Genomic DNA, 27,743 nt, shown 5'->3' with positions numbered 1-27,743 from the left:
GGGGAGAAGCCCTGATCCACCTAGCAATCTGAGCAATCAGGTCTTACTGGCAGGCAGCCTTTGAAGATTTTTGTAGCTCTGAGTCCTCCAGGCGTCAACAGAAGGCTACTTTTCTCTGATGAGCTGATGTGCCAACATACCTTCAGAGAGCTAGGGTAACAGGTAAGTAGTCCCTGCTTCTGTGCCTTTTCCTGAAATACCATTAATTGGTCAAGTTGAGTTGAAATTTGATCTGTCACTGTCTGACTGGGGCAACGACTGTCTTTTGAGGGTTTAGGAGATTATATATATATAAATTGTTTCCTGGCAATTTGTATCTTGCGAAACTGACCTGTGTTTTAACGTACTCTAAAATGTTATGGCCACGTCTCCCTTCTTACCACCTTCCTCTTCATTATTTTCTTGCATGGTGATATCCAGAAACCTTAGTCTCATTCCTATGTTAAGAAGAAACTGCATCAACTATAATTTAACTGTCTTTCTGGCAAAGCCACATCTGAGTATGTGTGTCCCTGTGTGGGGGATTCCTCATGTGCCCAGGCAGGGGTGAGAGGCTACAGCAGTTTAAGGTTAGACGTGATTCATGGCAGCAGGTGGAAGGGCTCCATGCTTCAGCAGTCCACTGGTGGCTGTTTACCAATAATATGGGAAGCAGGGTGGCCTAGTGAAAAGAGCACAGGCCCGGGAGTCAGAAGCCCTGGGTTTTAAATCCCAATTCTACCACTTGTCTATTGTTTGACCTTGGGCAAGTCACGTAACCTTTGTGCCTCAGTTTCCTCATCGGTGAAGTGGGGATGAAATGCTACAACTTCCTATGTAGACTGAACCCCATGTGGGATAGGGACCGTGTCTGACTACGTTTGCAATTTGAGATGGGATCTTTGAAGGTTTACTCACCTCCAACTCAACACCTACTGCTAGGGTTTGGGTTCTCTCCCCACCTCATTTCTGGGCCCCATTCTGTCGTAGCATACTGCTGGTATTAGCTCTCTGGTGACTGCCTTGATGGTCCAGGGGCCAGGGCTGGTAGGAGCAGTAATGGTCACTCTACAGCTCCCCTACCCACCCCACCTATGTCTGCGTGGTGAGAGTGTTACCAAGCCTCATAGCTTTTATCTTGAAGATTTCCCAACTGCACCTATCACCAGAGGACTAACTGAAAGCCTGTTATTTTCTCGACTGCTGATACTGATCTTGTAGAAAATGAGTGAAACGTACAGATCAACGTCAGTTACATGGAAGGTCTGCGAAGCGTCAGAAGGATTTGTATTGAATATGAAGGGGTGTAACAAAAGGGCTGACTTGTATAATTCCTAGTAACTTGAAGGCATAGGCAAACCTTTGAGCTGGTAAATTTTGAAACACATCCTTTGTAAAGTATTAACACAACTTCTAATTTAGGAAAAGACATTTGCAACTGTGGGCCAGTTTATATGTAAATGTTGTATTTTCGTGAACATCACATTCTAAGTATAATTCGGTTGAAATGCAACATTTCTTGTGAAGGGTGACTTTACTGAAAATGTTCATTGTTTAGGCTGTAGACTTCACATCAAAGCAGATAGCTTCCTTTGTAGTTGCTGACTTGATCAAAAGCACCATTTTCATACAAGGGGATGCAGCCATTTGTAGTATCTTTAATATATGTTTTTTAAAAGACCATTTTTTTATTGTGGAAAACGTTTTAAATCAATATAGGTTCATTTTATTAAATTGGCGATTTTTTTTTGCGTATATTTATAGTGACCAGTCAGCTGGTGTTCTTTCATTTTCTACTGTTTTCATAGGGAAATACAATTTTATCAAATGACAACATAACCATCTTTTGTGTGAGTATACAGAAGTGTAGCGTTGCAGTTCCATTATGTTAGGTCTGGACAAAACCAGGCCCAGGGGCTACAGGCCATCTGTTAGGTGACTTTAGTCTACCATGTCAAGTAAAAGTAATTTTTTATACGTAATATGAAATTATGGCACCTGAAGATACCCACATCAAGTTAATGCTAAATTTGTTATAAATTTGTGTGGAAATGACATGAATGTTTTATACTGTAGATACCACAACAATTTTATTGATATGTTTTGTGAACACCATTTCTTTTACTGATACTACCCTCAACAACTTACTAAAACGTAAATGGCCCATCAGTCCAAATGATAGCCTAACTTTACAATAGATAGTTAGAATTTTAAGGGTTTTTGTACTCTGAGATTTGAGCATAATTCTAGCCATTTGCAAAGTCTTACATTGTTTCAGTATGTGCTTTTTTAATTTAAGTGAAAATCTATTTTTGAAGTACTTAGCCTGTTACCTGATTGTCTGCTTCAGGGTCAAACAGTTGTAAAAACATTTGGGTTAAATATTCAGTGTCACGATGGGGTTTTCAGGATGGGTTTTTTTTCTTCATGTTGCATATTCCTGTAATGGAAAAAAAAAAACTAGCGTAAAATAAATATTTTTTTTTTCAGTGTCATCCATGCTCCATTACCAATTCCTGTTGACAAGGTGAGCTACTTGCAGTTCCTCTTCCCTGTACCCATTTAAAAATATTCTGATAAACTGCCTTGCTCTCGGTAAAGTTATTGGATAACTGCATTCCATGTGTTGAACCTAGAGACTTAATATGAGTTACCTGTTGTTGTTTTTTAAAAAAAGTATGGCTGCAGAAATCACTTTGAATAATTTAACCTAAGAATTATATACTCTACAGGTTAAGAAAATTTAGAAAGAACAAGTTCGTTAATTTTTTTATTTTATAGGCGATTCTGTATATATAAAACTGGAGCATGCATTTTGTACTTAATTTAAAAGTATGGTGCATTTTAATCTTCATTCTTGTGTACTATTACTCATTCTTGTCTTGAATTGTTAAAGTACTTAAGCAAAATACTCTTCTTTCTCAGTTGTGTTTCTACATAAGGAAGGATATGGGAGATAGTGCTGAAATGTGCAGTAAGGTTTTTAACTCTGAGGTCATTATTGACTTGGTTTTTTCTTTTTGCTTTTACCTCCCCCTGCCCTGATTTTCCCTAAAGAGCTATTTCATCTAGAAAGTGCTAGTTTTAAAGTTAAAGAAGTACTACAGGTGAAACCTCAATATGAGTGCTCACCACAGTCTGTGAAATGTTTGTTAGATCCAGTTCCCATTGCGTCCCAAAGATCGGTTGAGAAAGAGCATGCATAAAGGCATTCATAGAAACTAAGACACATATTCAGGCTACAAATCTCTGGCCTCACCCCAGCTGAGTCTGAGATTGTGGTGGCTAGGTCTGTCAGGAATAGAAGGGGGTCCTGGGACTCATTTCTGGAGATTTTATTCACACACGTGTGTCAGTATTTCAGCCACTTTGTTCATTCATTCATTCATTCATTCATTCAGTCATATTGAGCGCTAACTGTGTGCAGAGCACTGTACTAAGTGCTTGGGAAGTCCAAGTTGGCAACATATAGAGATGGTCCCTACCCAACAGCGGGCTCCCAGTCTAGGAGGGGGAGACAGACAACAAAACGAAAACATATTAACAAAATAAAATAAATAGAATAAATATGCACAAATAAAATAGAGTAATAAATCCATACAAACAAATACGTATACATGATGATGATGATGACGATGAAGTAGCGAAAAGCAGTGTGGCTCAGCGGAGAGGGCCCGGGCCTTCGAGTCTGAGGTCAGGGGTTCGAATCCCGTCTCCGCCACTCGTCAACTGGGTGACTCTGGGCGAGTCGCTTCACTTCTCTGTTGTAGGTCTCCAGGATTTCAGGTGCCCTAAATATGAGGAGGATGGTTGTCTTTATGAGGGGAATCAGGACGAGGGGAATGGGATCTAAACCCATCCTCAAGATGGAATGAGTTTCTTTTGACCCAGCCCATGGTCTTTGGGCCCCCAGGGCCAACCTAAGCCTTAAAATGTGACTCAACTGTTCCAGTGCCTCACAATCTCATTGTTACACTGCAGGTGCTTCATGGTAGCCACTGAGCCAACAATTCACTACTGATACTGGGAGAGAGAAAATCAACTCTAGGTTAATCAGTGGATCCCTGCCTGAACTCCCATATCGCCTTGAAGTCCTGCGGGGACATGGCTTTGACCAATTGGGGAATCCTAGGGTTTCTGCGGGGGAACACTGCTATAGACTTCAATGCTATAGTTCTGTTAATGGGGAATATAAATAGCAAGAGCTGTAGCTTGACCTTGCCTGAACACCAGGATCATGTGGCTGGTTAGAGACATTCTACCGTGGTCTGCCAAGAGGTTAAATAAAGCGTTATGCGGCCCAAAAAGTAGCTCCATTTCTCCTGCTCCCAGTTGCTGGAACACTTATAGTATTGTGGACTTTAAGGAGAAAATGGGGCTGCCGCAAAAGCATTGCTATTTTAATTTAACCTCCTGCTGACTAGGCAGGGAGTTTTGAGATTAAAGTAGGTGTTCACTGCCTGGCAGGTCACTCTGCTGCTTTAGGACACGATTTTCAAAATACCCCATGGAAGTCTTTTATCTTTACGAGGTCTCAAAGATTACTGGGGACAAAGTTTCCTTGAGTGAACTCGTGCTGTAACAGTCCTTGCTTCCAGTCTCTGGGCACAGCCAGTTTGATGATACTTTGTGTTGCCACTTAATATAGGAAGCTTAGTTTGTCCTTAATTTTTTTTTAATGGTATTTATTAAGCGCTTACTGTGTGCAAAGCACTGTTCTAAGTGCTGGGGAGGTTACAAGGTGATCAGGTTGTCCCACATGGGGCTCACAGTCTTAATCCCCATTTTACAGATGAGATAACTGAGGCCCAGATAAGTGAAGTGACTTGCCCAAAGTCACCCAGCTGACAAGTGGTGGAGCCGGGATTTGAACCCATGACCTCCGACTCCAAAGCCTGGGCTCTTTCCACTGAGCCACGCTGCTTAATTCAAAATTTATTGTATTATTGTTCAGAATCTTTAGTGCCTTAATCTGAACTTCATTGCTGAGGAGAATCTAAGTTGGCAGTGAGTATGTATCTTGTCCAGGGAGAGAAAACAATTTTGATATATACTGCTATATGGGGGATAAAATTGAGTGCCCGTTTCCTTTTTATATATAATAGTTTCGGGAGAGATAATTATGTTCTGCTTTGCCTTTCTAATGAGAAATGAAATCATGCCTAAAACTGAAGCTCATTGTTAGAGTCTTTGAATTAAATACTTTAGAAACCTCAAGTCTTTATCACTTTCCTCTTCAGCAAAATGAAGCATTATTCAGTTTTAATAATGGCATTGCCCATTAGGATAGACATTTGAGGTGCTGGGTTTTTGAATTAAAAATGTGCTGCATCCCAGTTATAGCAGTAAGCCATGCCATTCTAGCTACTGGGGGGGAAAGAAGTGATAATTCTGTATATAGTTTGCTTTGGTAATGGCCAAGGTGGAGGAAACATTTCATCTTTCAGAAGATAGCACATCAGTGCTTATAATTACTGGTTTTTCGTGCTCTTGGCAACACTTAACTCCATAATGTTAGTTGGGGCTGTCCTGAAAGATCCTTTTTGGGGTGATCCCTCAACTTCAGTGTTCTAGAAGGCCTGGCTATAATTGGTAATGCTGAGTCTCCCGTGTTTTTCATTTTTCTTCCTCCTTCAGGCACAAACCAGTATTCTCTCCACCTAGCATTCTGTAAAAGAGAAGCAGCGTGGCTTAGTGGAAAGAGCACGGGCTTGGGAGTCAGAGGATGTGAGTTCTAATCCCGGCTCCTCCACTTGTCTGCTGTGTGACCCTTGTCAAGCCACTTAACTTCTCTGTGCCTGTCACCTCATATGTAAAATGGGGATTAAGACTGTGAGCCCCCCGTGGGACAACCTGATTGCTTTGTATCTGCCCCAGCCCTTAGAACAGTGCTGGGAACATAGTAAGCACTTAGCAAATACCATTGTTATTATTATTATTGGTAGTAGTAATAATAATAAAGTTTCATGAACCATGCAATTGGGTGTGGCTATTTAAAACTAATTGTACACTTATTATTTAATGATAATTGCATATCCAGTGCATTTAAGGACATGCCTTTCCCAATCTTATAGATTCAGAAAGTACTCCATTAAAAGCTGCAGTGTTTTTCTGCACTGCAGCCATGGCCATCTGATCCTTTGTGGGAAAGCCTTGGAAGAGTTTGCAGTGATCATAATGTGTTTGAGGCCGCTGGCAGTAGGGATTGGGGGCTAGTTAGAGTCAAGCTGGATGTCATTTTCTGTGATTGTCCTGCAGGGCTTTTTTGGGCAGCAGCAGACTAGTGAGTAGGTCTCCCATCTAACAGTAGTGCTGAGGGATTTCCAGGTGCTGCATCCCTTCCAAATACCTAGCTTAAGCTCAACCAGAATTCAGCCACAGACTTCTCTAAGGACTTCATTCTTAACTATGTGGCTCTCACCAGCCTTGTTTAGGACTTATGCAACCCCGTTGTCCTGAGGGTAGATCCCCATCACAACTCTGACCCTTCAGCCCTCATAGCCACAATTTTAGGCACAGTGGCGCCCTCCATTCCTACAGCATGCTGGATAAAACGCTCTAACTCTATAGTCCATTTCTAAAATGCCAGACCTAGTCTCTTAGCAGTGACTCATATTTATTGAATGCCTACTCTGGGCAGAGCACTGTACTAATAATAATGTTGGCATTTGTTAAGCGCTTACTATGTGCAAAGCACTGTTCTAAGCGCTGGGGGGGATACAAAGTGATCAGGTTGTCCCATGTGGGGTTCACAGTCTTAATCCCCATTTTACAGATGAGGTAACTGAGGCTCAGAGAAGTTAAGTGACTTGCCCAAGGTCGCACAGCAGACGTGGCGGAGCCAGGATTCGAACCCATGACCTCTGACTCCAAAGTCCGTGCTCTTTCCACTGAGCCACGCTGCTTCTCCTAAGCACTTGAGAGTACAATAGCATTAATAAGCATGAGCCCTTCACTCAAGGAGCTTACACACTCATAATACTACTAATAATAATAACTGTGGTGTTGTTTGAGCGCTTACTATGTGTTACTCTGTGTTGGCCCCTGTTCTAAGCGCTGCGGAGGATACAGGATAATCAGGTCAGACACAGTCTCTGTCCCACACGGGGCTCATAATTTAAGTAGGAAGGAGAGCAGGTATTAAATCCCCATTTTACAAGTGAGGTAACTGAGGCACGGAGAAGTAAGGTGACTTGCCCAAGATCACCCAGCAGACATGTGTTGGAGCCAAGACAAGTGTCCTTGGGCTCCCAGGCCCGTGCTCTTTCCACTAGACTACATTGGTCCCCTAGTGGGGAGATGGACACTAAAACATATTACAAGTAGGAGGAGCAATAGAGTTTAGAGACATGTACATAAGTGCAAGAGGGGAGATGGTAAAACGTACCCAGCTGCCTAAGTGATGCGGAAGTGCTTAAGTGGCACTTGAGCTGTGGGGACTGGGATGGGGAGATGAGAGATTAATCAGGGAAGTAAACTCCTTGTGGGCAGGTAACGTGTCTGCCAACACTGTTGTATTGTACTCTCCCAAGCGCTTAGTACAGTGCTCTGCACACAGTAAGTGCTCAGTAAATACGATTGATTTAATTGGAAGGCCTCCTGGAGGAAGTGTGATTTCAGAAGGGCTTTGAAGATGGGGGGAGAGCAGCATTTTGCCAGATGTGAAGTGGGTGGAAGTTCCAGGTAGAAGGGAAGGTGTGAGCAAGGGGTTGGTAGTGACAGAAAGAGAGAGAGAGAGATGAGACTGAGGTTCTGGAAGTAGGTTGAGAGGAATGAAGCAAACGAGCCAATGTGTAGTAGGAGAGGAGTGAGGCTAAGTAAAGGTGGAATAGAGAGCTGATTGAGTGCCCTGAACCCAGAATCAGAAGTGTTTTTGCTGTGCTTAGAAATGCTCAACTAGTATTGATTTTATTTAATATCTCTCAGTGCTCTAGATCAATTTATGCATTCATATATGCTGAGTAATAATAATGGTGTTTGTTAAGGGCTTACTATGTGCCAAGCACTATTCTAAACACTGACTGAGACTGTGTCAGGTTTTATAAGAACTAGAGGTTTAACTCGTTTTCCTACTGTCAAATATTTAAGTGCGGTATTCTTCCGATCCAGCACCATTCGTTATGCCATCATTTTGGATCTACTCTGACTTCAAACATGTTCCCTGTCAAGATGCATTTTCCTGCATCATCAAGTAAACCATTGCAGCAGTCTTGGAGGTTTTCAGAAATTTTTATTTATTTCTTGCTCATGTCAGAAACTCCATCCACACAGACAAAGGAACAAAACCATATGTCACAACCAGAGTAAAATAGGCAGGAACTGTGGACAACCTTTTCCAGTTCAGTGAAGGAGGTGGAGAATTCATTTGGGTTCCCTTGTAGACCCTGTAGGTAGGATGGACAGTGGACAAAACTCCCCAGAATCAGAGAACAGGATCCAGATGGCCTGGCTTCCATTGCGAATCCTACCTAGACTGTGAGCCCCATGTGGGTCAGAGACTGTGTCCAACCTGATTGACTTACAACTATTCTAGCGCTGAAAATAATAATAATAATGATGGTATTTGTTACACGCTTACTATGTGCCAGGCACTGTACTAAGTGCTGGGGTGGATATAAGCAAATTGAGTTGGACACAGTCCCTGTCCCGTGTGGGGTTCTCAGTCTCAATCCCTAGTTTACAGATGAGGTAACTGAGGAACAGAGAAGTGAAGCGACTTACCCAAGGTCACACAGCAGACAAGTGGTGGAGCTAAGACTGGAACCCAGGACCTCCTGACTCCCAAGCCCATGTCCTATCCATTACACCATGCTGCTTGTCATGGCGAATGGAGCTTGACACATAGTAAGGGCTTAAGAGACACAATAATAATATGGATGGAAAATACAGCCCAGATGGGGCTGCCTGGGTCCCATTTCTGACTTTGAGCTGAGCTTGAGCTGACTCCTGGATTGTACATTAGAGTCAGGCGTGGTACCCAGGCAGTGGCGGGACCGGGAAGACTGTGTTCCCTGGACTCGAAAGTTAGAGCAGATGTGTACTATAATTAGACTTTTCCTTGACTTAGTGATGTACTTAAATTCTCTAGTGCTAAAAACACAGCATAGTTTTTGATCACTTTTTTTTTTCTCTTTCCCGGTCTCCCCCCACCGTAGGTTGCTGCTAATACTCCCAGTATGTACTCTCAGGAACTGTTCCAGCTTTCGCAGTATCTACAGGTAAGATTTACTTTTGAGATTTCTGGGTTAGACCTTGGAGGCAAAGTCGTAACTCCTTATGAGTGACTTTCTATACCTATATCTGCCTTTGTGAGGAAAGATACCTTTGCTGTAAAGTGGTCAGAGTATTAGTTTTAATGGAAACTCTCTCCTCTTAATTAGATTCCCAATGCCATTGGCTGATTCACTTCAGTCATATGCTCATCTGTAAGTGAGTGAGTATAGATATGCGTACACCCGTATGCAACAGACCAGACTAGTGATCAGCCATAACTCAAAGCAAGACTCCTCCTTAGTAGCAGATTGTATGGTTCCTTCATATTACACATTTGCAGAGCCAGTCAGTGGCCTGGGAATCACAAGAACCTGAGTTTTAATCCCAGCTCTGCCACTTGTCTGCTGTACCACCTTGGGCAAGTCACTTCACTTCTCTGTGCCTCTGTTATCTCGTTTGTAAAACGGGGATTAAGGCTGTGAGTCCCATGTGGGACATGGACTGTGTCCAACCTCGTTAGCTTGTATCTACCCCAGCATTTAGTACAGTGCAGGGCACATAGTGAGCGCTTAACAAGTACCAGAGAACAAACAGAAAAGTGTGCTCTGGAACGAGGGGATAAATGGATTCCTTCCGTAGTAGATGAAAAATAGGTTGATTGTGCAATCTTATCTGAGTATTATGTGCCATTTTGAGGGCAGATTTTTATTTTGAAAAATCAGGATTCACTTAATACTTGATGGTAAGCCCTAAGGGACTCCAGGGTTGAAAACTAGACTTTGACATCTACTTGTCTCCTTGAACTTCAGACCGTATTTGGAAGATGGAATAATTTTAGGGCATAGTCTACATGGTTCTCACTTCTGACACTGAGGTGGCTCAAAAAGATGAGCAGTCCACCCACCCCAAGATTCCAAAGTGGAACTCAGATGACAACTAAGACAGGCATCTTGATCTCCCTTCTCTTTTTCTCTCATCCCTCCTCTGCCAAAGATATATGTATATACATATATATACTACATATATATATGTAGTAATTTTGGCTTCTAACTTAGAATGTGAAATCCTATGGAGGATGAATTGAAAATTTCAGCACATTAGAAGAAGAATTGATGGAGAATTATACAGCTCTGAGTGATCACTAACATTTCTATCGTAATTTAAAGTAGTGGAAAATGACGGAATTAGAAATTTATAATCCTGGGGCCTCCCTTTTCCATTAAGCAGTGGCTATGATAAAATGATCTTTATTTTTAAAAAAGCCACAAATTTATTCTTCATTCATTCAATCAATCGTATTTATTGAGCGCTTACTGTGTGTATAGAGCACTGTACTAAGCGCTTGGGAAGTGCAAGTAGCAAAGTAGCAAAATTCTTCCAGTAGCAAAGTGGATATCAGTCAACCTCTTAAATGATACAAACCTCTCAGTCCTGTAAGGGAGATGATTTTGTATAATAAATATTTTTCTCCTTTTTTCTGCATTTTTAAATAATAATAATAATAATGATGGCATTTGTTAAGTGCTTACTATGTGCAAAGCACAGTTCTAAGCGCTGGGGGGGATGCAAGGTGATCAGGTTGTCCCACGTGGGGCTCACAGTCTTAATCCCCATTTTACAGATGAGATAACTGAGGCGCAGAGGAGTTAAGTGACTTGCCCAAGGTCACACAGCAGACACGTGGAGGAGCTGGGATTCAAACCCATGACCTCTGACTCCAAAGCCCAGGCTCTTTCCACTTAGCCACGGCTGCTTCTCTTTTTCCATTCTCACCTTTGATCTTATTGTTTTGGTTTGATTACCTATTTTCCTTTGACAGCCACTATTGTCTCTTTTCAGTGATATACAATCTAGATCTAGGGGAATAATGTGACTCACTTGTTCACAAGTAATTTAGTACAGTACTCAAATATTTATTGACTGAACAACTTGATGTTAAAACTGCATTGAATGGAGCTGGGTAAATTACACCCTCTAGTGGAACTAATCTGTAATTAGATACAAAAAGACTTAAGAAAAAGGCTTCACTTTCTTACAAGGTGAACTTGGAATATTTTGACCATTTGAATATCAGGTGCTAAGTGTTTTAAAATAATACACCTGGAAGTGTATTGTTTATCCTTCACGGTAAGGAATATAGTAATAAGAATTGTGGTTTTGTTAAGCGCTTACAATGTGCGTAGCATTGTGGTAGATAAAAGATTGTCAGGTCCCACCTGGGACTCACAGTCTAAGTAGGATGGAGAAGAGGTATTGAATCCTCGTTTTGTGGTGAGGGAACTGAGGCACAGAGAAAAGTTAAGTGACTTGACCAAGGTCTCACAGCTCATAATCAATCAATGGTGTTTATTGAGCACTTACTGTGGGCAGAGCACTGTACTAAGTACTTGTACAGGACAACAAAATAAGTGGACATGTTCCCTGCCCATAATGAGTCTACAGCCTCCTCTGACTCTCAGGCCCATTATTTTTCCACTAGGTCATTCTGCTTCCATATACGTATAAACATGGAAACGCATGGGCACATACCATGAAATCCTATGCTTCCAGATGTGACTGAAAAGACCAAATTGTGTCCAACAGTCATTCCACATTGTACTCATCTAGTTCCTTGCCGGTTTGTTTGCCACTTACTGAGCCTGTCTCTTACTTTGAGGCTGCCCCTTCAAATCCTGATCTTTGCAAAGCCTCTGAAGAGAGCAACGCCTCTCTCAATTGCTGCCCGCCAAACCATTCTGTCTGGTCATCTCCCCAAAGCCCACTGCCATCAGAGGTGCCACAGTCTTATGATCCTAGCAAAAGAGACACTCTTAGAAACCACTCTGATGATACACAAATCAAGTTAAGGAGCGTGGGTGACAATTAGTGGAGTGCCAAAGCTGAAGAGATCCAAGGTTATGCAGGCCGCCATCAGACTGTGGACTTCTGGAAATCATTCAAGAAGCCATGTGACCCGGTACACACTCTCGCAGCACCTCTGAAGAGTGAAGATGGTTCAGGCCACATCATATACAAAGAGGAAATCCTGAAGAAGCCGCAGCAACACTTTAAGTCCTCTGAACACACCTACCTTCAAAGAAGAAGCCTTACAAAGTTTAGAAAAAGTACCAACAGGTGAAGGCCTGACACTTGCCCTACTATTAAAGTCACTACAGCGGTCAGACCCCAGAAAAGTGGCAAAGCACCTGGACTGATGACATTCTTTCTGCGATGCAAGCAGGTGGGGTAAGCACTGCGTGAACACTTAGACGAGGTTTTCCTCAACATATGGAGCACCATGGATAAGCCATTTGACCCCACAGATGCCACCACCATCATTTTCAAGAAGAAAGCTGAAAGATAAGATTGAGGCAACTATCGGGCTTTTGATTGTTCTCCACTGCTGCTAAGATTCCTGCCAAGCTACTTTTGGACAGGGCACTGAAGAAGATTATCAACCCCATGCTCATGTAACATTAGAACACAGTGTAGAGTAGGGAAGATGAATTTCACAGCAAGTCAGATGCTGGCAGAGGGAGGATGAAGTGGCAGTAGGAAGCTGGAAGCTTCCTACTGCTGGACTCTGTTAGCCCCAGAGCCCTGAGGTCTGCCGTTCTGGAGCCAGTCCCTCCAATCCCCACATCACCCATTCTCCATCTTGGAAGAGAGAATACAAAGAGGAGCAGGTAGACCTTTTGAACACAGATGCCACATCCAACTCTTGTGGTAACTCCATCAGTGTCACTTCTGGACCATTACCAGCACCATGTGACAAGACAGGAGCACAAAACAAGTCCTGGAACAAAGTCAATCTCGAAGCACTAAAGCGAAGCTCACCTCAACAAAACACACCTGTGTGGAACACGTGAGAACTGGTTGACAGCGGGATACCGTAACAGCTTTCTGGTGAGCTGAAATCGGGCAAATGAAAACAAAGAGCACAGAGGAAATCCTTTAAAGATACTATAAAACAACCGTGCTGGTTACAGATCAGCAGGGCACCCTGTAATCCAGAAAAGAGGGTTGAGAGAGCCAAAAGTAGAATTAGTGCCAAACGTTGTAAGCCGCTGATAAAATAGCAACCCCAAAGAACCATCTTTGGTGTGAATGGGATTGTTTGGTCCTTGGCCTTTTTAGCCACACATATGCCCATAGATACGTTTCACCAATTGTGATGTAATCTTTGAAGATGATGGGCAACCGCATTTAGATAAAAATAAAAAAGAATGAACTGTGACAAAGCCAGTCCCTGAAGAGTGTGGAAACTTCAGCAACTTGGACACCTAGTGAAGGGGAAGCCCCCAAATGACAACAAATGGCGACTGTTTGGCTGGATTTGAGCAGCCATTTGGAGAGCAGTCATTGCTGCCTTATGCCATTCTCCTCAAGTTCTTCTTTACTTAACTCCCACGGCCCCTAAAACCAGCGAAGGCTTTGTTAACCTGTCCTGGCCTCTTGCTTATTATGGAGAGTGTTTAAATCATCATGGTAAACTGCCTGGAAATGGGCAGGACCGAAATCTGAACCTCTGTAAGCAGGCGAGATGCGTCCGTCAGCTCTGCTTCTGGAGATCAACTGGGATCTAATTGCCTTTTTGCTCTCATATTTATTTTTCAGTTGCAGAGGCAGAGCTATTATAAAATAAACTTCTTTGAATTCATAATTTGTAGTGCATGTTTTAAGGTGGCCATTTTAGTATAACTTGAATAGGATTTTAGTTCATTTTTAAGTTTGTAAGCTAGTGTTGACTTTGAAGGGGAAAGGTTTTGTTTTTAAAGTCATCTATAGAACACTCTTACCTTCTTGAAAGTAGCATTGTACTTAAGAACTTATCCTGTCATTCATGGTGACATTTAATAGTGATTTTACCTCTTTTTTTTAAAGTTTTGACAATTATGAAGTTCTGAGTAGCACTATTAATAATTGTGGTATTTGTTAAGTGCTTACTGTGTGCCAAGCACCGTTGTAAGCGCTGGGGTGGATACAAGCAAATTGGGTTGGACATAGTTCCTGTCCCGCATGGGGCTCACAGTCTTAATATTCTTCTTAAATATGACAATATTTTTGTGGTTGGAAATGTAGGGCTTTAGAATCCAAACCAGTAGTGAGAGGCCACACGGCTTAATAATAATAATGATGATGGCATTTATTAAGCACTTACTATGTGCAAAGCACTATTCTAAGCACTGGGGAAGTTACAAGGTGATCAGGTTGTCTCATGGGGGGGCTCACATTCTTAATCCCCATTTTACAGATGAGGTAACTGAGGCCAAGAGAAGTTAAGTGACTTGCCCAAAGTCACATGGCTGACAAGTGGCAGGGCCAGGATTTGAACCCACGACCTCTGACTCCAAAGCCCGGGCTCTTTCCACTGAGCCATGCTGCTTCTAGCTCAGGCCTGGGAGTCAGAGGACCTGGGTTCTAATTCTGGCTGTGCTACTTGCTGCTGCTTGACCTTGGGCCAGTCACTTAACTTTTCTGTGCCTTCAGTTTCGTCATCTGGAAAATGGGGATTCAGTACCTGTTCTCCCTCCCCCTTAGACTCTGAGTCCCATGTGGGACAGGAACCGTGTCTGTCGTGATTATCTTGTATCTACCCCAGCGCTTAGTACAGAGATACCACAGTTCATCTCAACAATTATAAGGAACATGTTTTTGTAGGTGCCAAGAGTTATTTTGTAGGCCAATGCCCTTGAGGTTTCCCTATGTTCATTCTGTGTTTATGGTCTCGTTCATAGGAGGCCTTACATCGGGAACAGATGTTGGAACAGAAGCTGGCCACTCTTCAGCGACTGTTAGCCATCACCCAGGAGGCTTCAGATACTAGTTGGCAGGTATCTGCAGGCAGCTTTGTGTTTATATGTTCAACTACATACTTATTTCTAGCAAATAATTACAAGTGAAGGAAGATGCATAATCGTGTTTTGCAGCATGCAGCTTTGTGTTTACATGTTCAGCTACATACTTATTTCTAGCAAATAATCACAAGTGAAGGAAGATGCATAATCGTATTTTGTAGCCATCAATCCCAATGTACGGAATGTCCATTGTAGCAAGGGTATCTTGATTATTCTATCCCTTCAACGCTGTGTTCCACAAAAAAGTTAGCTTTTTTTCATTGAAAAACTAAATGTATTTATGCAATTAGTAGTAATTAATTTGATTAATTTGTTCTCCAACAGGCTTTAATAGATGAAGATAGGCTGCTTTCACGGTTAGAAGTTATGGGAAACCAGTTACAGGCGTGTTCTAAAGTAGGTATCACAAATGAGATGACTTTTTAAACTAATTCTGAATAGCAGTACTAAAAACTACTTTTCCATAATCATTTCATTATTGTAAAAAGGAATTGTTGAAAATATATCATATTTTTTACAATTGGTTAGCAAAGTTTTTTTCACTAAATATATGCAAAGGCAAAATCCAATTTGGGGAGCGTCTGTATTAATGTTGCTTGCAGAATAAAATAATAGTGAGTTTTTGAGCTTGATGTCAAATTGCCTTTTGTTTTCAACTTTTCTGGCTGCAGGCTGAAGTTAAAAATAGTGTATACATTTGCTGATATATTTGAATTCTACATGACAGTATTTGTGGGGTTTTTTTTAAAAGGGAGCAGTACGTTTTAATGTGATGGCAAAGCATGGACAGAACAACAATTTTCAATTTTAATGACATTCATGAAAATAGTTATTTTGGACTTCATTTTTACTTCTAGAATCAAACAGAAGATAGTTTACGGAAGGAACTTGTAGCATTACAGGAAGACAAACACAACTATGAGACAACTGCCAAAGAGTCCCTGAGGCGGGTCCTTCAGGAGAAAATTGAAGTGGCCAGGAAACTATCTGAAGTAGAGGTATTTATGGTTTTGAAAATTTTTTTGTGTTAATATATCATCTTTCAAGTAAGAATGGTCAGCAGTGACAGTATCTTTCAATAAGCTTTCCTCCACTCTACAATCCAGAAACAAAAATGTAGACATGAGTGAACTGTAGCTTGGTAATTTAGCTACACAAAAAATAATCATCAGTATACTGGCAATTGGCGATAGTTCATAGGACTCATTCATACTATAATCTCATGCAACAGAAGCATGGGCTTGGAGCACAGGAATTGAGGTGGTCCAGTCAACTGGGCTGGAGCTGAAAGCATTTCACACAGTTATCCTCCTAACTGACCACCTTCTAGAGTGCTTTTGACTCTACTGCCCCTGCCCCATTGCTTATACCTTTGTTCCTTTTTTTAAGAGTTCTTTGAAGGAGAGGAGGGATAATCTCGTTAGGGGCAAACCATGGCCCTCCTTCTTAACACTCCTAAAGAGTTGCCACCTCTAGGAAACATTCTCTGATTTAATGCTCTTACTTTCTCCATCATGCCATACCGTCAGTCACTCCAGAACTCAGGTACATTATCTACTTTTTTATTCAGGGTAAATGTTCTACTTGATATCTATTTTTTCCACGGATTTAACTATTGTCTACCTGTCAAATTTCTGTCTGCCACCTCCCCCAATACATCATAAGTTACTTGAAGGCCGATCACATCCTGTACGTTTTTTGTACATTCTTCAAGTTCTTAGTGCTTTGCATGCAGGAGCTAGTTTTCGTCGATGAGTAGGGTAATGCTACATGGAGTTACCTCACCTGAACTCCCTTCTCCATTGATATTCAGTCCTACAGTCCCACATTCTCCACGTGTTTGAGCATCTGGTCAAGGACTACTGTTCATTAACTCCTTATTCTCGTAGTTGTCAGTATATCTGTCCTTGAAGTTGGATTTCGTCAACATGCTCTTTTTCAATATATTAGGAATGTAAAAATAGCCGTTTTACATTAGCAAGGCCGGGGTCTTAAGTTCGAGAAGAAAAATACCATAGTTGATAAACTGGCAGATGGCCACTTGCTGTGGAAAATGCAAAGTAATGTGGGGTAAATAAAGGTGACCCATTTCATTAATGTTACGCCTTTTGGGGAAAGGTGATCAGGTACATTTTTTTCATTTGCATTGACCCTGGAGATCTCATAGTGTAGGTGTGACTGGCTTAATTTTAACCAATAAATACATTTTTACTGTTGTTTTCATACTGTTCCTACTTTTCACTGCATCAATCTCACAGGTTTTTTTGGCCTGCATTTTAAGGTGCAATTATTGTAGTTTTGGTGTATAGTTTGCCAGCTACACTTCGGTATTGAGTATTAGAAATTTCTCTAGGAACCTTTAGTGGAAGAGTGAATAAAATTAATGTACAGCCATCCCTAGTTAGCCTCTCTTCTGCAGGTAATGTTGAAAAGTTAATTTTGGCTTAAACACCATCCTTCCTGTTGTCCTATATCTTTAAAGTATTTTGACTGACTCGATTAACCATTTAGAGCTTATGTCAATTTAGCATTAAGGACAGACTAGTGTGTTAGCATAAGGTGCCTTTGGGTTGAATAGGAGGTGAAAGATAATGCTTGGAAAATTAAGAATTTACATATTCACACAAATCTGTGGGAAACTGTGCTTCATTTAAAGTTCTTATGAATCTCACACTATTTCCATGAAATCAGTGAAGAGCACTAACCAGGGTATAGCAGTATACATATTGAATATATTTCACAGAATTGAATTGACAATATTTAACATTTTCATTCCAGCGAAGTCTGAGTAACACTGAAGATGAATGTACGCACCTAAAAGAAATGAATGAAAGGACTCAGGAAGAATTAAGAGAATTGGCCAATAAATATAATGGAGCAGTCAATGAGATTAAAGATCTCTCTGACAAGTTAAAGGTACGTGCTAGCTTTATCCAAAAGGATCTTAAGATGGCCCTTCCAGAACCTAATATAGGTGTACCCCAATTTGGTAATTTCCTGTTTTGACATGGTAATTTACCTGACATTTACATACAGGTAAATAAAAAGTACACGCTTTTGAGACGCAGCATGGCATAGTGGATAGAGCATGGGCTTTGGAGTCAGGAGATCATGAGTTCCAATCTTGGCTCTGCCACTTATGTTATGTGTGACCTTGAGACCTGGGGTTGGGGGGGGGGGGGCGGTGGGGGGGGTTATGTCTGTAAAATGTAGATGCTTTGTTAAAGTATGTTTTGAACATCTTTAGTTTCATGTAAAGCTTTGTTCTGAATGCAGTCAGTTCTTTATGGAATGATGACCACTTGTGATCCATTCAGGTCCCTTATTTCACCCCCAACCTTTTTCTTTGTATTTGTTAGGCACTTACTATGTTCCAGGTACTGTACTAAGCACTGGGGTAGATACAAGCTAATTAGGTTGGACGTGGTCTCTGGCCCACATGGGGCTCACAGTCTTGAACCCCATTTTACAGATGAGATAACTGAGGTACAGAGAAATTAAGTGACTTGCTCAAGGTCATACAACAGAAAAGTGGCAAAGCCTGGATTAGAATCTAGGACCTTCTGAGTCCCAGGCCCATACTCTATTTACCAGGCCATTTGCCAGTTCATTGCTTATTTGCTACAAGGGGTTGAGCAGGGACAAAGTAAAATTAAGTTGATGGGGCTGCTTATGAGAATCTTTGGTGAAGGGAAATATTGAAACTAATGGATAAGATGAGAGTTTGGACTTGCTTTGGATTCCATTAAACTATGCTATCCATTTTACCCCTCTTTACCACTAGTATGAGAATTAGTGGTATTAACTAAAGTGATGTGGTATTGAAAGTACATTATTCTGAAATTATAAAATTGTACCACAGGAAAGACTTTAACATGCTAGGGAAATGGGAAGAGCCAGTGAGTCAAAGTTCTGGAAGTCCCGTTCAACTGCTAGCTGCCGGAAAAAGGGAGAATGGCTGGCTAATGAGGTTAGCAGACCCCTTGCCTACTATGTGCTGTCCAAGACAGCCCTACTCTGACTTCAAGGGGTGATATCAGGCAACAGGCCCCCCAAGAGAACTGTATTCAGTCACCTCCCTACCATCAGGGGAAGGCACAAACATATTTTGATCATTGTAGACTCTCCTGCTGGGTCAGGGTTTGACCTTGAGGAATCTATGAACCAATGTGCTCATGTATTGGAGGGTACCAGAAATCCTAGTGGTAAGAGCTTTCTGCAGTACCCAAAGGAAAATTCTTATTGTTAAGTAGGAAGGGTGTCAGATTCGTCCAATTTTTCTGTCCTTTTGTGAAAGAGAAGGAAGGGAGGGAGGTAGTTTCAAAGATATGCAGATGTGAAAGACATGGAATGAATCTTGAGTGTAAATGAAAAAAAATAAACTAAGGGGGGGGGGTGGGGGGGGGGAGGTATTAGTCCAAAGGAAGGAGGAGTTAAAAGTTAAAAATTGTTTGAGATAAATGAAGGTCAAATCAGAAATTCAAGAAATGAGTTATTCAGTGCAGGGAAGGAAGAATTGGTAGAAAATGGTTTCTTTTTATGTTAGGCAATCTGTATAGTGCATAACTAGCTCAGAAAAGGAGAAAATGAATGTGAGGAATTGTGAAATAACCCAAAAAATAAGCAAGAAAACAGACTCAGATATTTCGGGAGGATAATAAAGTGGAATTAGGAAATATAATTTGAAAGAATTAGTAGCCTGTGAGAAAAGGCTTTTAAAGAGGTATCTGATTTTGTAATGAAGTAGAACAAAAGTCCATGACATTAATTATGGATATTTGTTGCAAAAGCAAAAAGCACATTGCTGTTGGAACCACAGCATAGCCCAAGAAACCCAAAACCAAGGGTAGTCCTTGGCCTTGATTTTTTTTTTTTTTTAAATGGGTGGAGGGTGCTGTTTGGTTTTTCTTCTTGACGGTAAATGGGCTCTGAGAAATTTGGAAAGGCATGGTGTTTTTAACTGGCCTCCTCCTCCCCACCCTCCCACCCCCCAACACCTGCTCTGAGTGTGGGGCAATTGAGGAGAGAGAGGAGTTGTATAGGTAGGTACTCTTTCTGCTTGAAGGGTGGGTTCTGGGAACGCTGTTCCTTACTACCTGTTATTGACACCCATGCCCATCACCCCCACCAGCTCTTCCGTACACTCAACTCCCTTCTCAGGCCCCCGGTTCCTCCCCCTCCTCCTTCCCTCACCCCCAACGATCTGGCCTCCTACTTCATTAACAAAATTAAATCCATCAGGTCCGACCTCCCCAAAGTCTCTTCCCCCCTTTCTCCATCCCCCTGGCTCTCAACACTCTCTGCTACTCTCCCATCCTTCCCAGCAGTGTCCTCAGAGGAGCTGTCCTCCTTCCTCTCAAGTGCTACTCCGGCCACCTGTGCTTCTGACCCCATTCCCTCTCATCTCATGAAATCTCTCACTCCATCCCTTCTCCCCTCCTTAACTTCCATCTTCAACCGCTCACTCTCCACTGGTTCCTTCCCCTCTGCCTTCAAACATGCCCATGTCTCTCCCATCCTAAAAAAACCCTCTCTTGACCCCACCTCACCTTCTAGTTATCGTCCCATATCCCTCCTACCATTCCTTTCCAAACTCCTTGAACGAGTTGTCTACACTCGCTGCCTAGAATTCCTCAATAACAACTCTCTCCTCAACCCCCTCCAGTCTGGCTTCCGCCCCCTACATTCCACGGAAACTGCCCTCTCAAAGGTCACCAATGACCTCCTGCTTGCCAAATCCAACGGCTCCTACTCTGTCCTAATCCTCCTCGACCTCTCAGCTGTCTTTGACACTGTGGACCACCCCCTTCTTCTCAACACGCTATCTGACCTTGGCTCCACAGACTCCGTCCTCTCCTCGTTCTCCTCTTACCTCTCCGGTCGTTCTTTCTCAGTCTCTTTTGCAGGCTCCTCCTCCCCCTCCCATTCTCTCACTGTGGGGGTTCCCCAAGGTTCAGTGCTTGGTCCCCTTCTGTTCTCGATCTACACGCACTCCCTTGGTGACCTCATTCGCTCCCACGGCTTCAACTATCATCTCTACGCTGATGACACCCAGATCTACATCTCTGCCCCTGCTCTCTCCCTCTCTCTCCAGGCTCGCATCTCCTCCTGCCTTCAGGACATCTCCATCTGGATGTCTGCCCGCCACCTAAAGCTCAACATGTCGAAGACTGAACTCCTTGTCTTCCCTCCCAAACCTTGCCCTCTCCCTGACTTTCCCATCTCTGTTGACGGCACTACCATCCTTCCCGTCTCACAAGCCCGCAACCTTGGTGTCATCCTCGACTCCGCTCTCTCATTCACCCCTCACATCCAAGCCGTGACCAAAACCTGCCGGTCTCAGCTCCACAACATTGCCAAGATCCGCCCTTTCCTCTCCATCCCAACCACTACCCTGCTCATTCAAGCTCGCATCCTATCCCGTCTGGACTACTGCATCAGCCTTCTCTCTGATCTCCCATCCTCGTGTCTCTCTCCACTTCAATCCATACTTCATGCTGCTGCCCGGATTATCTTTGTCCAGAAACGCTCTGGGCATATCACTCCCCTCCTCAAAAATCTCCAGTGGCTACCAATCAATCTGCGCATCAGGCAGAAACTCCTCACCCTGGGCTTCAAGGCTCTCCATCACCTCGCCCCCTCCTACCTCACCTCCCTTCTCTCCTTCTACAGCCCAGTCCGCACCCTCCGCTCCTCCACCGCTGATCTCCTCACTGTACCTCGTTCTCGCCTGTCCCGCCATCGACCCCCGGCCCACGTCATCCCCCGGGCCTGGAATGCCCTCCCTCCGCCCATCCGCCAAGCTAGCTTTCTTCCTCCCTTCAAGGCCCTACTGAGAGCTCACGTCCTCCAGGAGGCCTTCCCAGACTGAGCCCCTTCTTTCCTCTCCCCCTCGTCCCCCTCTCCATCCCCCCCATCTTACCTCCTTCCCTTCCCCACAGCACCTGTATATATGTATATATGTTTGTACATATTTTTTTACTCTATTTATTTATTTATTTATTTATTTTACTTGTACATATCTCTTCTATTTATTTTATTTTGTTAGTATGTTTGGTTTTGTTCTCTGTCTCCCCGTTTTAGACTGTGAGCCCACTGTTGAGTAAGGACTGTCTCTACATGTTGCCAATTTGTACTTCCCAAGCACTTAGTACAGTGCTCTGCACATAGTAAGCGCTCAATAAATACGATTGATGGTGATGATGATGATCCATTTTTTATGTACAAAATTAGGCCAAAGGGAGAAGTTAGCTTGAAATCATCTCTGAAAAGTAGTCTAAATGAGGTTCAATAGCCTTGTGCATCTTCCCTAAAAAGGGTGGATTTTGGAAAGGGTCGAAAATGTAAGTTTTTTTAAAAAAAGTTGTCACTTATGCAGATTGTACCAGGTTTCCCTTGGGTAATTGCAAACTTAATTTTTGTTTTTTGAACAGCTAGTAGAAGGAAGACAAGAGGAAATGCAGCAGAAGGGACTAGCTGAAAAAAAGGAATTACAGCATAAAATAGATGAAATGGAAGAAAAAGAACAAGAGCTCCAGGCAAAAATAGAAGCTTTGCAAGCAGATAATGACTTCACCAATGAACGACTAACTGCTTTACAAGGTACTCAACTAATCAGGAAATTTGTATGATTTTATTTTTCCCTTTAATCTGTGAAATATCAACTTCTTGAAATTTTGTTTACCGTACAGTTAGAGAATCTTCAAAAGAAAAGCTATTAGGGAATACCACAGCGTAGGTAGGTGTGATCTCTAAGTTGTTGTGTTCAAAGCTGGATTTTATAACCTAACCTTTGACCCTGTTGCTTCACTTTGGCACTCAATTCGTCGGGAGGGAAAGAATCTTTCTAATTAACTTGCGGTGAAATACATTTAAACACATTGTTTCAGGAAAGTAACTTTTTACTAAGATGTAGTTGGGTGAAGCAATGCCACCAGGGGGCGCCATTGTTTAAATTTTGGGAGGGGTGTAAGGCAAATCAATCAGGAATAAAACGTACCTAAGGGCCCAAGTAGGTGGTATAGCTACATCACACACACACACATAAACAGGACTTTCTTCCTTTGTTCTTTAGACATAATCATTATCAGCATTACAATAGTCCGAAACAGAATTAAGAGTCTGTGTCCTAATGTTGAAAAAGAATGTTGGGACACTCTCTGTGGGGCATTAAAATAGGAGTATAGAATGCCATAGCTGCCCTTGAGCTCAATCTTAAAAGTAATAATTTGCTTGGATAAGGAAATGATACCCTTTCTTAATCCTAGGGATACAAGTTGATGACTTCTTACCTAAAATTAATGGGAGCACAGAAAAAGGTAGTGTAAAAAGACTAAATGATTTTTACTGATAAAATCTATTTTCCGTCAGGCGAATAGCTAGTGATTGGGATATTTAATTGGAAATGTGTTGAAATTGGGGGTAAAATCTATAGGCCATCCAATTCCAGCTTTAAAACGGTCTGTCTCTGTTTTCTCATGAGCACATTTGCATTTGTTCTAGAGTCTGTTTTATTGGCCATCGGGCCACACAGCATAAACTCAGTTGGCTTTTTTTTTAACATGTACAAGAAAATTAGTGCAGATAGCTACTTATTGGAGCAAGCAAAAGGTTTTTTTTGTAATAGTGATCATTTGACTGCCACATGTATGTGAGGTATAAATACAGTTTGCTAAAGGACAATTCAAGTGACTCTGCTTAAATTTTTGTGACATTTGAAAAACTGTTTTTTGAAGGCCCAGTGCATATTCATTGCCCTAGAATTGCTCTTGCTTTAAGCCCCAGTGAAGTACTTCTGCCTGGGGGTCCAACATCCTCCTCACAGGGAAGTTGTGTACTTATCCTCTCCGCCCCAGACTCCGGACCGCCTTGCTCTGTGCCTCTCCTCCCCTCTATTTTTTGAAGCCATGTATCTTCTCGAAGAGCAGCCTTCTTTATTAAATTGACTTTAAAAAACCCTGTGGAAGAAGAGGCAGAAACAACGGCTGGTGCTGCACTAGGTCCTATTGAGAAACTAGCAATTCTGGGATAGCTACTAGGCTTGTGCCTAGAAGCAACATCGGTGCCAGGAGACCTTTCCTAACTACCATCTAAGTTTTCTCAGAGCCAGAGACACCGTCTTAGTTATCATCGTAAGCATTTATTTATTTATTCATTCATTCAGTGGTATTTTTTGAGCACTTACTGTATGCAGAGCACTCTACTATGGGCTGGGAAGAGTATAATACAACAATAAACAGACACTTTCCCTAGCCACAAGGAGCTTAGCACCACCTCAGCACTTATATGTTTACAACCCCCTCCCAGAGGAGCACTGTTGTTCAGAGAGATTGTAATCTTTATTATTTCAGCATTCTCTCCTATCTGTAAATTACTTTGTGTCTTTTCCCCAGTTAGATTTTAAGCTCCTTGAGGGGAAGGATTATGTCTTCTGTCTCTTTTGTATTCTCCCTGCAATGCCCTTCTCAACATGCAGACACATGACCTGAGCTCCAAGGGAGTGTACTTCCATAATCCCTACCTTGGAAAGAAAAATGGTCAAGCAGTTAGGTCTGATGGCATTTCTGCAGAAGTCTAAAAACATGGCTCAGGTGTCTTACAAGAACTCTCCCTCAACATAATGCAACCCCCAAGAGGTAGTTCAGGACTATAAATATGTCACCGTAATGACCATTTTCAAGAAAAAAGGGGATGGAGAGTTGACAGTGGAAACGACTGGAATATTCTGCTGCTTTCCTGTGTTTGCAAGATTTAAGCCAGACTCTTTCAGGACAGGCTGCTGAAGAATTTAGCTACCCATGTACTACCTGTATTGCAGTGTGACTTTGGTCCAAATTATAGCACAGAAAATGTGATTTTTACAGCACGGGTAGAGGAAAAAAGCAGAAAGCATCCGAGGGCTCTCTCTCCTCATAGATGTAACAAAAGCTGTTGATCCCGACAGTTCTGATACCGACAGACGAGTGCTTTGGCAAATGCTAGGCAAATCTGACTGCCCCAAGAAGTTGCCCAAGACGTAGATTACTCCAAAAGGATGTGGTGGGTTGAGTTGAGTTGAAGCTGTCCTGATTTAGTCTTTCACTGTCACCTTCAGAGTGAAGCAGGGCTGGGTTGTAGTTTGTCGTAGTCCACTTTTTCTGTGCTGCTGCGCATGAGGAGTAGTGTGGCCTAGTGGAGAGATTACAGAGTTGGGAATCAGAGAACCCAGATCCTACTGCCACGCGCCTGCGCTTGACCGTGGTTGAGTTACTTAACTTGCCTGTGCCTCAGTTTCCTCAGTCTGTAAAATGAAGATTAAATACCTGTTTTCCCTCCTCTTTAGACCTGATTATCTTGTACCTATCCCAGTGCTTAGTTCAGGGCTTGGCACCTCGCAAATAACAAAGCTATTATTATTATTACTCAGCCACTATTATTTGCTGCCCAAGTTATTTTTCTAAAACATCGCTCTGTACTTTTCTGCCGCCATCGCACTTGTGTTTTCACAACCTCCTGTAGCAGTTCTGTACCTATCTAACTTAAGCACTAACTCATCTACTCAATCCCCTTTTTCTTCTTCCTCCTATCTTTACCATATTTTAGTGCCTGTTTCCCCATTAGATTGTAATCTTGAGGGCAGGGATCAGCAGGAGTAGTATTAGTACTTACTGAGCACCCATTTTGCACACTGCACCATACTAACTGCCTGGGAAGTACAAAGAAGGGCCGTGCTCCCCGTTCCCTACCCCAAAATAATAATAATAATAATAATGTTGGTATTTGTTAAACGCTTACTATGTGCCAAGCACTGTTCTAAGCGCTGGGGGAGATACAAGGTAATCACATTGTCCCACGTGGGGCTCACAGTCTTAATCCCCATTTTCCAGATGAGGGAACTGAGGCACAGAGAAGTTAAGTGACTTGCCCAAGGTCACACAGCAGACAAGTGGGGAGCTGGGATTAGAACCCACGACCTCTGACTCCCAAGCCTGGGCTCTTTCCATTGAGCCACGCTACTTCCAAATCACGTGTATAGTACAAAAGGGGGAGACAGATTTAAAATTATGTACAGATAGCCTGGTCAAAATAAGCAGTTGAAGGTGCTGTTGAATAAATGGGCTGGAGATGAGTCTCTGTGAGTTCATAAGTGCTAGAGATTGTTGATGGGGTGTATACAACTAAGGATGCTGGTAATTAATCAGGGAAGGCTTCTTCAAGGAGGTGGCATTTTAGGAGAGCTTGCTTTGAAAGTGGGAGGAACTGAAACCTGTCAGATTTGATGATAATGTCTACTGATTCTTTTGTACGCTTTCAGACATGATCTCCCTAAAATCTGTCCGGCCATTTTCCAGCCCCACCCTCCTCCTGCCCCATCTCTGACTCTCTCTTCTTTCCCAGCAGTACCTCGGATCACCCGCCTCCTCTTAAAATCTACCCCCTCCGCCTGTGCCTCCAACCCTGTTTTTCTGTACCCCATTAAAACATTTTCCCCTTCCCTTCTTCCCTCCCTGATCACCACCTTCAGTCGCTTGCTTACATGGCTCATCATCATCATCATCAATCATATTTATTGAGCGCTTACTGTGTGCAGAGCACTGTACTAAGCGCTTGGGAAGTACAAGTTGGCAACATATAGAGACAGTCCCTACCCAACAGTAGGCTCACAGTCTAAAAGGGGGAGACAGAGAACAAAACCAAACATACTAACAAAATAAAATAAATAGAATAGATATGTACAAGTAAAATAAATAAATAGAGTAACAAATATGTACAAACATATATACATATATACAGGTGCTGTGGGGAAGGGAAGGAGGTAAGATGGGGGGTGGAGAGGGGGACGAGGGGGAGAGGAAGGAAGGGGCTCAGTCTGGGAAGGCCACCTGGAGTAGGTGAGCGCTCAGTAGGGCCTTGAAGGGAGGAAGAGAGCTAGCTTGGCGGATGGGCAGAGGGAGGGCATTCCAGGCCAGGGGGATGACGTGGACCGGGGGTCGATGGCGGGACAGGCGAGAACGAGGCACGGTGAGGAGATTAGCGGCAGAGGAGCGGAGGGTGCAGGGTGGGCTGTAGAAGGAGAGAAGGGAGGTGAGGTAGGAGGGGGTGAGGTGATGGAGAGCCTTGAAGCCCTGGGTGAGGAGTTTATTGCCTGATGCACAGATTGATTGGTAGCCACTGGAGATTTTTGAGGAGGGGAGTAACATGCCCAGAGCGTTTCAGGACAAAGACAATCCGGGCAGCAGCATGAAGTATGGATTGAAGTGGGGAGAGACACGAGGATGGGAGATCAGAGAGAAGGCTGATGCAGTAGTCCAGACGGGATAGGATGAGAGCTTGAACGAGCAGGGTAGCGGTTTGGATGGAGAGGAAAGGGCGGATCTTGGCAGTGTTGCAGAGCTGAGACCGGCAGGTTTTGGTGACGGCTTGGATGTGAGGGGTGAACGAGAGAGCGGAGTCGAGGATGACACCAAGGTTGCGGGCTTGTGAGACGGGCTCCTTCCCCACTGCTTTCAAACACACCCATGTATCTCCTATCGTAAAAAAGAAAAATCTTTAAACCCTCCCCCGCCTCCCTCCAGTTATCACCCCATCTCCTGCCTACCATTCCTTTCTAAACACCTTGAGTGAGTCGTTTATACCCACTGCCTTCTCTTCCTCTCTTCCAGTTCTGTCCATGACCACCTGCAATCTGACTTTCGCCCTCTCCACTCCACAGAAACTGCCCTTCCTAAGGTCACC

At 42.9% G+C, this 27,743-nt stretch overlaps 1 protein-coding gene across 28 annotated transcripts in view; it reads left to right on the top strand.

Moving 5' to 3' along the window:
• Positions 1-27,743, top strand: part of LOC119919809 (sarcolemma associated protein) — a 146,882-nt gene that overhangs the window by 67,206 nt on the left and 51,933 nt on the right. For 15 of the 28 annotated variants that reach the window (XM_038740541.1, XM_038740552.1, XM_038740548.1 and 12 more), the window contains exons 4-10: positions 2,470-2,506; positions 9,135-9,197; positions 14,910-15,005; positions 15,354-15,425; positions 15,887-16,027; positions 17,808-17,945; positions 22,463-22,631. In XM_038740541.1, coding sequence (XP_038596469.1) covers positions 2,470-2,506; positions 9,135-9,197; positions 14,910-15,005; positions 15,354-15,425; positions 15,887-16,027; positions 17,808-17,945; positions 22,463-22,631 — 716 coding nt within the window. Of the gene's footprint in view, positions 1-2,469; positions 2,507-9,134; positions 9,198-14,909; positions 15,006-15,353; positions 15,426-15,886; positions 16,028-17,807; positions 17,946-22,462; positions 22,632-23,296; positions 23,348-27,743 lie in introns of all 28 variants that reach the window. The other 13 variants (XM_038740551.1, XM_038740547.1, XM_038740549.1 and 10 more) reach the window with 1 other exon arrangement.

Source organism: Tachyglossus aculeatus, chromosome X1, assembly GCF_015852505.1.
Source record: "Tachyglossus aculeatus isolate mTacAcu1 chromosome X1, mTacAcu1.pri, whole genome shotgun sequence".
Classification (NCBI taxonomy): Eukaryota; Metazoa; Chordata; class Mammalia; order Monotremata; family Tachyglossidae; genus Tachyglossus; species Tachyglossus aculeatus.
The sequence above is the reverse complement of the archived record's forward strand: the minus strand, read 5'-3'. Positions and strand labels throughout refer to the sequence as shown.